This window comes from Psammomys obesus, unplaced genomic scaffold (genome assembly GCF_907164565.1).
Source record: "Psammomys obesus unplaced genomic scaffold, mPsaObe1.curated_primary_1811, whole genome shotgun sequence".
Lineage (NCBI taxonomy): Eukaryota > Metazoa > Chordata > Mammalia > Rodentia > Muridae > Psammomys > Psammomys obesus.
Window position 1 is genome coordinate 4,690,877 of NW_026585504.1, and position 9,695 is coordinate 4,700,571.

Consider the following 9,695-nt stretch of genomic DNA (forward strand, 5'->3'; position numbering starts at 1 on the left):
TTCTAGTGTCACTTGCTTAGGCTCCTGGAGTCCCAGACGGTGGGCAAGGTTCTCTGTAACCTCATTTTTAGGACCTTTTGTCTTAAATAAAATGCTCACCTTGAGTGTGAAGATAGGTTCATATTGAGGTTTGATGCAAGAGTGGAGCTCAGAGTTAGCCTGGACCTCTCCAAAATAGCCAGTGGGTATGATGATCAGGACTTGTAAGTGCAGTTCAGCTGGGCCTGGCACACCCTTTAACCCCAGGACTCAGAGAGGCAGCCAGGTCTCAATGTGAGGCCTCCCTCCTTCACATAGTGTGTTCCAGGGCAGCCAGGGCTGCATCAGAAGGACAACACCCCCCTCCAAGTATATGAATATGAATATGAATATATAGATATATATTCAACTTAATATTCATGTGATGTTACCCTGGGATGCCTTGCTTGAAGTCTGAAACTATGGTAAAATAGGTGTATCCTATTGGCATACTGTATCCTAATGTATACCAATGGCATACTGACATCCTTTTATTCTTGCAATGTATTCCTGAAATTTTGTATAAGGCATTTCCATAAGTCAATGGCTGTTTTCCCTTTGATGTACATTTCCACTAAAGGGGACCATCACATTTAGTAGCACTTTGCTCCAGACCCCTCTAGCCTAGTCCTTATAACGACATGGCCAGTGGAGGGTGTGCAGCCAGCAGCAGGCCTCTGGCTGTACTGTGAGGCTTCATCTTGCAGTCCACATCCTACCTGCTCTTACTAAAGTCACAGTGGCTAAAATGGCCAGGGGAGCAGTTTCGATGACAGAGTGTGTCAGGAAGGAGCAGACCAGCTTCTGGGCTTGCCCAGCAGCCAGCTCTTCTTTGGCCAAGGCTACTTCTATTTCTTTGTAGTCTTCGTGTCTGGCATAGAATTTATCGGGAGGCTGCTGGATCCCTACCTCATGAGTAAGGCCACTGGCAAGGCTGGCTGGGCCATCTGAGGATGTGTGTCTGGCCTCTCACAGTCCTGCAGACAGCAGAAGAAGGAGTTATATTTTACCCCCAAATACTGTGAAAGATAGTGATTAAGTTCTTATGCTTACTGTTAGCTTAGCTGACATCCTCTACATTTCCTGTAAAAATAACAAAATTTTGTGATTCGATTAGTTGCATTCAATTTGAGAATATGGTCAGGCGATTTAATGGGGAGTTTACCATGTTTCTGAGCCCTTTAAAATGTGCTAGAATACTTTAAACATTTTATATATTAATCAGAACATTTATTATATATACTCTCTTTCTGGATACATATAAATCATTAATGACTATATATTCGTGATTAGGGCAGAATTTAGCTCCCAGAATGAAGCAATGGGATGATGAATAAGAATTTGAAATGGAGGAGGAGGGATGTACAGTAATGTCTTTTAGCAGGAAAGAGGGAAGCTCAAATTCCCAGTCACCAACCCCCAGGGGGAGAGGAAGCAGTAGCAGGAATTGGTGTTGGGGTGTCAGCACTGACCACAGGGATCCCCTGGAACTGCCTGCGGCCAGAGCAGCAGGAGGTGGGGGGAAGAGAAACTAGTGGCCCCAGCCCTGCGCTGGAGATCCTTCCAGAGATTCTTTACAGGTGTGCCTGTGTTACTCGTGTGCACTGCGGGTCTGTGGAAAAGACTGTTAAGCTGTCAAATAGTGAACTACCTCGGTAGTTCCGATGCCGTGATCATGGTTTTGGTCTCGTTTCTTTTAGGTTACCCCTGTTTCAGGCCAGTGCTTTTGCATTTTTGGCCCCTGCTCGAGCCATCCTGTCTTTAGATAAATGGAAATGTAACACCACAGGTAATTGCAGTTATTTCCACATATGTCATTGGGGTCCTTTAAAGCAGGTGGAAAGGGGGCCTGGACACCTTGCCAGTCACAGTCTTCCTTCCTGTATTGAGTACAGAATGTACCGGCCCGTAAGCAGCTTAGACCCCTCCAGTCTGTGGACCATGCCTGTTTCTGTCTTTACATCTCCTCTTCGTCCCTAGCCCTAGGGCAAGCAAGGGCCAGAAATGACTTCATTTCTGTTTGCCAATGAAACTGATTAAATATGGGGATAGGATTGAAAAATGTTTGTGCTATTTTCCTGCCTCTCTCTTCCAGTGGATTTTATGACCTGCCATAATCACTTTCTCGCTGCATCAGCATTCCTTCTCTGAAACATCTTTGCTTTTTAAGGATCTGGCTACGGTGGTTTTCTGCAAGTGACTTTCATTCCCCTTCCTTAGTGATTGCAAAGATCCTTATGGAACCTCATAAGCTCAAGGAGATGAAGTCAGACCTTTGTACTCTCAGAATAGTTCACACTTTGAGATTCTAGGAGCCAAGCTTTCCTGATTTCCTTGCCTTCCTTGCTCCTAGGCATTAGTTACTTTGTGACCACTGATTTTGATGTAGGAACTGGAAAAGGCCCTGCTTTATCTAGGTTTTAAAAACCTCAGCCCAGCAGCCTTGGGCATTTCAGATAGCCGCTTGCAAAGAGTGGTCTCTGTGAAGCTGGCACTGGCTGGTAGGCACCACCTCAGTCAGCTTACACACTGAGAAGCTGTGTCAACGACTACATGGCTTACTTAGTTTTGGGAGCCATCTCCAAGCATAAGCCCTATTGTCGCAGGCTGAGTTTTAGGAATTGATACGTAGAAAAATGAAAAAATTATTAGTGATTATAATAATTATATGCTGTGAAACATTAGTGTCACTCCAAGAAAAACTCTTTGCTTTTTGTTTTCAAGAGATTACAGTTGCCAATGGAACGGCAGAGATGTTGGAGCACATCTGGCACCCCCGGATCCAAGAGGTAACGGATGAGCATTGGCCACCGTGGCTGCCTTGTGTGTCTTCTTACCTCTAATCTGATGCAGTTGCTTTTACTAAGTCCCCTTTGTTGTCAGCGACTGGAATGTTTGCTTATTTCCACTGTCACTGAGCTTCGTGTCATCAGTCGCCAGGCCTGCCTGCCCGTGTCCCCAGTATGATGGTTGAGGCTGGTGCCCGTGTCTTCAGCTTGGTGTCCGTGTCCCCAGTGTGATGGCTGAGGCTGGTGTCTGTGTCCCCAGTGTGATGGCTGAGGCTTATTGGCTGTCAGCAGAAGAGGTCTGGCTGCTTTGAGTCTGTGTGTCGTTTGAGCTGTCTTGTTGCTGTGTTGGAATGCTGAAAACAGCTTGAGTGGAGAAAGCTCCATGTTGGAGGCTTTGTCTGTCTTGGTTGGGAGGTCATGGAACAGTTTGTTTAGCTCATAGTAGCCAGGAAGGGAGCAGGGATACAAGAAGGGGCCAGGGCAAGGTAGATCTCTGAAGGACATGTCTCTCTCCACTTCTCCAGCTTGGTCCTATCTCTTAATAATGTCCTCTTACATGAGCCATCCCTTGAGTATTTGTCTCTGGAAGCACCATGGTGGACACGCCCAGAGGTGGGCATCTCAGCACAAGCAAGTTGATAGCCACACCTGTCTGTTGAAAGAACTAAAGATAATTTTTTTGGGCCAAAATATATTTGAGCAGAGCTGATAGAAGTTGTCCCAAGGTACAGAAAACTAGCTGATGACTTTGTGTGTATATATTCATAGTGTTACCATGAAATCTTTAGACTTAGTACAAATGTCATTTTATGTGACAAAGACATTCTTTTAGAATTTTTGTCAGCAACTATGTCTTTTGGATGTCTTCCAGGGACTTGGTCTTTTAAAGATGGCTGCACTGAAATATCCTGCAGGGATGGTTTGAAAATGCCCTGTCTGAGAGCTGACAGATTTTTCCATCTAATCCTGCAGTGGAGAAGGCAGGCAGATTTGTCAGTACCCATTTCTGCAGCTAACCGTACAGCAGCGATTCATTGCTAGAACTCAGTTTCCTCCCCAGAAACCTTCTCTGTAGGGCCCTGGGGAATGTTCCAGCCTTCATGCTGCTCTATGAAATATGACTTGCTGCCATGCACAAATGTCGCAATGACATTCTGAATGTCTGAGTGGCTCTCAAACTGCCCCTTTCTGTTCCAGATCCAGGGGGCTATCATCATGTCCTCATTGATAGAAGTGGTCATCGGCCTTCTTGGCCTGCCTGGAGCTCTGCTGAGGTATATCGGACCCCTGACCATCACACCCACTGTGGCCCTCATTGGCCTCTCTGGTTTCCAGGCTGCAGGAGAGAGAGCAGGGAAGCACTGGGGCATTGCCATGCTGTAAGTGTTCTGAGAGAACTCTAGGGTGGGGACAATCTTACCACAGTGTGGGACAGCCTTGTGGGATACTTAGAACAGTCGCACTAACTCGAGAAAAAAAGAGATCTGCTAAGTAAGACAAGAAAGTTCTGACACTTTAAATTGTATTAGATACATGCGAGGGCTAGTTAAGTGATTATTTTAGATCAGAGTCTGAGGCATGATTATAATCATGGTATTCCAAAGGCAGACAGCAGAGATTGTGGAGCGGGGAGGAGAATTGTCAGGCTTGCTCATGGTGGTACTGCGAGGTCATGCTGAGCCTTAGCACAGCAAGTGAGCTGTGCTGGAAGCTACATTGTTTAGATGAGGCTGGCAGCAGAGAGATGTTATGCAGGGACCTTTGGGCTTTCACCTGATCTCAACAGAGATCAACTCTGATGACGAGGCTATAGTTTCTCACGGTGCCAGTGTGGCCAGTGTGGCCAGTGTTGGTCTATCTGTATAGAACATCAAGTACATTAAAGTTATGAGTCAAGGGCTGGAGAGATGGCTCACCGGTTAAGAGCGCTGGCTGTTCTTCCAAAGGTCTTGAGTTCAATTCCCAGCAACCACATGGTGGCTCACAACCATCTATAATGAGATCCCATGCCCTCTTCTGGTGTGCAGGCACACGTGCAGGCAGAATGCTGTATAAATAATAAATAAATAATCTTTAAAAAATATATATTAGTCAAGATTGTATATTAATGAAGATTATATGACTTTATATGTGTTATATATGATTATATAACAGTCACAAGATTGAAAATTCGCATTCGCTTTTTATATGTATAGAACATATGTAAGGATTATTTCGTAGGTAAATGCTTCCTATGGGGTCTATAATTTTACCAGGTAATAAAAGCTTTAAAACAAACTAAAAATATTTCTAGTTTTTTTGTTTTGTTTTGTTTTGGAAAATAACAGACAGCAGTTATTAATATTTTTTAACTATGCCACTGTGCTTTGTTTAATGGTCACAAAGTAAGTCAAGACTAGTGTTCTATGCATTTAACAACTGAAGAAATAGAAGCACAGAGAGGCAGTGTGTCTTGCCAGAGTCACACAGCTAGTCAGTGGCCAAGATTATTTTCAAAGCCCATGTCGTCAGAGTGGAAGTCAGCTCATACTCACTCCTGCCTGTGTGATGTGCAAAGGCATATGAAAATATCCATGAATTCTTTTATTTTCTCACCTTACCAAAGTTGGTCAAAACACTCTATATAAGCATGCGTGTGTAGATGCCATTAAGGGGTTTTAACCCAGTGAAATACAGTAAGTACTAGAAAGATGACATTGTATTTATAAAACATTAAAATTTAAGACCAATAACAAAATGATATGGGAGGAAAACACATAGAAGCTTAAAAAAAACATTAAAACTTTATATAAATAACTCCTAGTCATCAAAGAGATTAGAGCAATTGCTGATGACTTAGCAGGTGACAGTAGCAGCATTATTAACCATGGAATGCTTAGAGCTGTCCTGGAGAATTCATAAGCTTTGCATGAATGCCAAGTGAAAAGTATGTGTAATGTCTTCTCTCCTGTAGCCAGGTGACCAAATTGAGTGACATTAATAAAAGCAGAGAAAGCAAATAGAATACCCAAAGCCATCTGTTGGAGCTAAGAGCCCTACAGACGTGCTCTGGCAAGGCTGAGTTGAGCAGAGTCTGTGATCCTGGGAGATCCTTTTAGGAGATCCACAGCATCCACAGACATCCTGTAGGTGAGAAACTTCAGCCTGTAGCCATCCTATGAACTCTGTAGCTAGTTCTTCCAAGTCCCTCTTCACCTGCTGCTCCCCAGGGTGGATAGCTGGTGTTGGATGGGACACACCCCAAACCATTCCCTCTTCTTGCGGTTCTCCTTTCAGTCAGTGGCACAGCCACACTCCCATTAACCACAGGCAGCCCGGGACAGAGTCTGCATGCTTTGCTCTCTGGGACTTTGCTCCTCTGCAGTCCCCAGCTTTCCTTGCACCACCTCTTTCTGACCATTTCTAGTCCATGTAGGGCTTTCGGCCACTTAGTCTTCTTCTGTTCCCTCCTCTGAAATCTCCGTGTAGACACAAGCTAGCCTTTTCTCAGCTCCTCCCTCTGCGTCTTGGTGAGTCTCTTTAAGTGTATTTGAAAAGAGAACAATACACTGCAGGTGGCTGTTGCTTGAAACAAAGACAGAGACAGAGACAGGTAGGGTTGGGGCTCTGTGGGACATCGTGGTAGGTAGTGTTCATCTTGAATAAATACGTAGTTTCTAATGCTCTGTTATGTTGGTTTTCATAGGGTTTTTGTTTGTTTTGTTTGTTTGTTTTTTGTAACCTTCTCTGTCTGTTTCAGAGGAACCAAAGTGACTGGGCTCCATGAACTCTTTCAACCTTGACCTAGGCTGTCAGACTTGGATGGGTTTCCAGTTCATCCAAGTGCCTTGGCAGGCAGCCTGTGCTCAGCCAAGCTTTATACTACAGCTCATTAGGAGTGCAACAAGGAGCTGAATTTTCTTAGCTAGTAATTCTAGCTCAGCAATTGGAATAATTAGACTTTGAGGACACATGCTTCTGTCAGTGTTCCCGTAGGTGGCAAGTCAAAAAAGGCACTCCAGATAGGGGATCAGACACCTTGTTAGGTGACTAGGCCCAGTCCTGTGTTGTTTTCATGATACAGTCTACCTGGGAGGATGAGAAATGGCCTCCTACTTGCCAGTCACTTGGGCCTTTAAGTTTGTGAGGAAGTGTTGGGGTCCTGCTCCTGGAAGTTCTGGGGTTAGGAACTTCTGTAGTCAACCCAGACAATCTTGCCCCTAGGATAGGTGTAGAAGGAGAAGTAATTAAAGCTCAGGCTGCAGATGTAGACCTTACCACTGAGTAGATCTACCCGTGTGAGCCTGCATGGCTGACTTGGTGCCTGTGGAAAGAGCTCGGTCACACACTGCCATACAAGAAGCCATGCGCTTTGCTTTGCTTTGTTTATCCTTCCTTTTTCCCTTCCTTTCTCTCCCCCTCCTTCCTTCACTCCCTCCCTCCCACCTCCCTCCCATCCTCCCTCTTTCTTCCGTCTTCCCTCCCTTCCTCCCTCCCTCATTGTTCAAAGCAGGGTTTCTCTGTGTAGCCCTGGCTGTCCTGAACTCACTTTGTAGACCAGGCTGGCCTCAAACTCAGAGATCTGCCTGCCTCTGCCTCCCAAATGCTGGGATCAAATGCATGTGGCACCGCTTCCTGACCTGTGCACTTTTCTTGAATACTGAAGTTTCATCTTTTTTTTCAAAAGTAATTTATACTCAACATGAATAAATCAGAAAATAAAGGAAAGTGGGAAAATAGTCACCAATCATTTCAAAATGTGAAACTAACAGCGGTGACATTTGGGTCATGTCCTTCTCCTCCTGTTGGTGTGTGTGCGCGCCCATGTGTGCATATCTCCCTCCTGTTGGTGTGTGTGCGCGCCCATGTGTGCACACTGCCCTCCTGTTGGTGTGTGTGCGCATGTGTGCACACTGCCCTCATGTTTGTGTGGGCGGCATGTGTGAACACTGCCCTTCTGTTGGTGTGCACACTAGTCTGGTTGCTTTGAGCTGACTTTTAGTTGGAAGTACACTCTCTAGAATTGTTTATCTGGAATCCTTCTCCTTCCACATAGTGACCTTTCCCATTCTTTGGGTTTTCTTACTATAGCCAGTGTCAAGAAATGCTAGGCCAGCTGCTCACGATGGTTTTCTCCAGACGGTAAGGTAACATTTCCATATTATGGTGAGAAGGGCTAGCACAAATGTAGGTGAATGAACTGAACACGTGCAGTCAATTAAAACTTTAGATGTATCAGCCTGTAATCTTACATATTTTCTTTCTCTTTTCAGGACGATTTTCCTGGTATTACTATTCTCACAATATGCCAGAAATGTTAAATTTCCTCTCCCAATTTACAAATCCAAGAAAGGATGGACTGCATACAAGTTACAACTTTTCAAAATGTTTCCTGTGAGTAGCCAGCCAGCCCCCTACCCTCCCCACCATGTCTTTGTTCACATGTAAGATGCTAGGTAAAGGAAGGTACAGGGGGTCCCTCCTACATCTCTGTGGGGAGGACATTGGAGGACTTACTCCCCAGTCAGCAGAGCCCAGTCCCAGATCTAAGACTGTTTTCATATCGTCCTGAGAAGGACTCTTGCCAGTGGCTCTGAGGTATGACCATGTGGTTTCTGTGGGCATATCACCCGTTCTTTTACCAGCTAAACTTTGGAAGGGTAAAGTGAGTTTGCCTGCATAAACCTCTCAGTGCAGTTTCGTTGAAGTGGTTGTTCTCGTGGTACTGACGATGGCGGGCTTGGGGTGATGGTTACCCAGTAGGAAGGGACGTATTACCCAACAAAGATTCTGCCCTTGACCACTCCAGATAATCCTGGCTATCCTCGTGTCCTGGCTGCTGTGCTTCATCTTCACGGTGACTGATGTCTTCCCTTCCAACAGCACTGACTATGGCTACTATGCCCGCACAGATGCCAGGAAGGGTGTACTTCTGGTAGCCCCATGGTTTAAGGTTCCGTACCCATGTAAGTATCAGGAGGGCCCAACTGAGAGGGGTTGGAAGTAGGCAAAAGGTTCTACAGAATGAAAAGCGTTTTTGGAATGTCTCTTTACTTGGACTTTTTTCTAATTGTTATGTGTAAGTACATGTATGTGTGTGAGTGTGGGGCACAGGTATGTCGGCCAGAGGAAGATCTCAGGTATGACTCTCACCTTCTGTTCGTTGGAAACGGTCTTTTGTTGTTGGCCACTGTGTATACCAGGCTGGCTGTGGTGGGAGCTGCAGGGTTCTCCCTTTTCACCTTCCATCTCTGGAGAAGCACTGCTATTACAGACGTGCACTGCTCTTCGGGTTCTGGGGAGCTCAGCCGTGTCCTCATATTTCATGGCAAGCACTTTACACACTGAGTCTTGCCTGAACCCTAAAGCCTGAGCATCTCAATGACCACTTTGGGAGTTTGTCCCCAGAGGTCAACTGTCCACACACAGTTACTGACTAACCCCTTTCAGGTTAACTACTTGGCCTCTGAGCCCTATCAAGCGCTGAAGTCCTGGGCAAGTGCTCTGGCCAAAACGTGAGCTGTCATGGCAAGGATTTGAGGGCTGCTGCTGAGAAAGACAAGCACAAAGCTCCTTGGTACCAGAGCTGCCAGAATGAAAAGACCTGGAGATTAGGCTGCTCCAACCTGGCAGAGTTTATATAACCAGTTTACTTTGGTCACAGCTGTGGCGGTGACCTGATACTTACAGGCAGCCGGAAGACAGAGCTTAGGTCTCAGTGTTAGGTAACTCACGGGACAGAGCATGGATCTCCACCCAGAGGATCACCTGAGTCACGTGCAGTGCTCTCCAAATCCCAGCTCTGAAAGTACTCACATGCACCAGTAGTTACAATGTGGTTCCTGACATGTTGGGGTTTTGAAGAGCTGAGTCATGAGCTTAGCCAGGCTGAGCCAGTAGCCACAGTGA

At 45.6% G+C, this 9,695-nt stretch overlaps 1 protein-coding gene across 3 annotated transcripts in view; it reads left to right on the plus strand.

The window, feature by feature from the left end:
• Positions 1 to 9,695, plus strand: part of Slc23a2 (solute carrier family 23 member 2) — an 89,864-nt gene that overhangs the window by 63,314 nt on the left and 16,855 nt on the right. For all 3 annotated transcript variants that reach the window (XM_055608226.1, XM_055608085.1, XM_055608150.1), the window contains 5 exons: positions 1,719 to 1,807; positions 2,743 to 2,807; positions 4,005 to 4,186; positions 8,060 to 8,180; positions 8,596 to 8,752. In XM_055608226.1, coding sequence (XP_055464201.1) covers positions 1,719 to 1,807; positions 2,743 to 2,807; positions 4,005 to 4,186; positions 8,060 to 8,180; positions 8,596 to 8,752 — 614 coding nt within the window. The remainder of the gene's footprint in view (positions 1 to 1,718; positions 1,808 to 2,742; positions 2,808 to 4,004; positions 4,187 to 8,059; positions 8,181 to 8,595; positions 8,753 to 9,695) is intronic.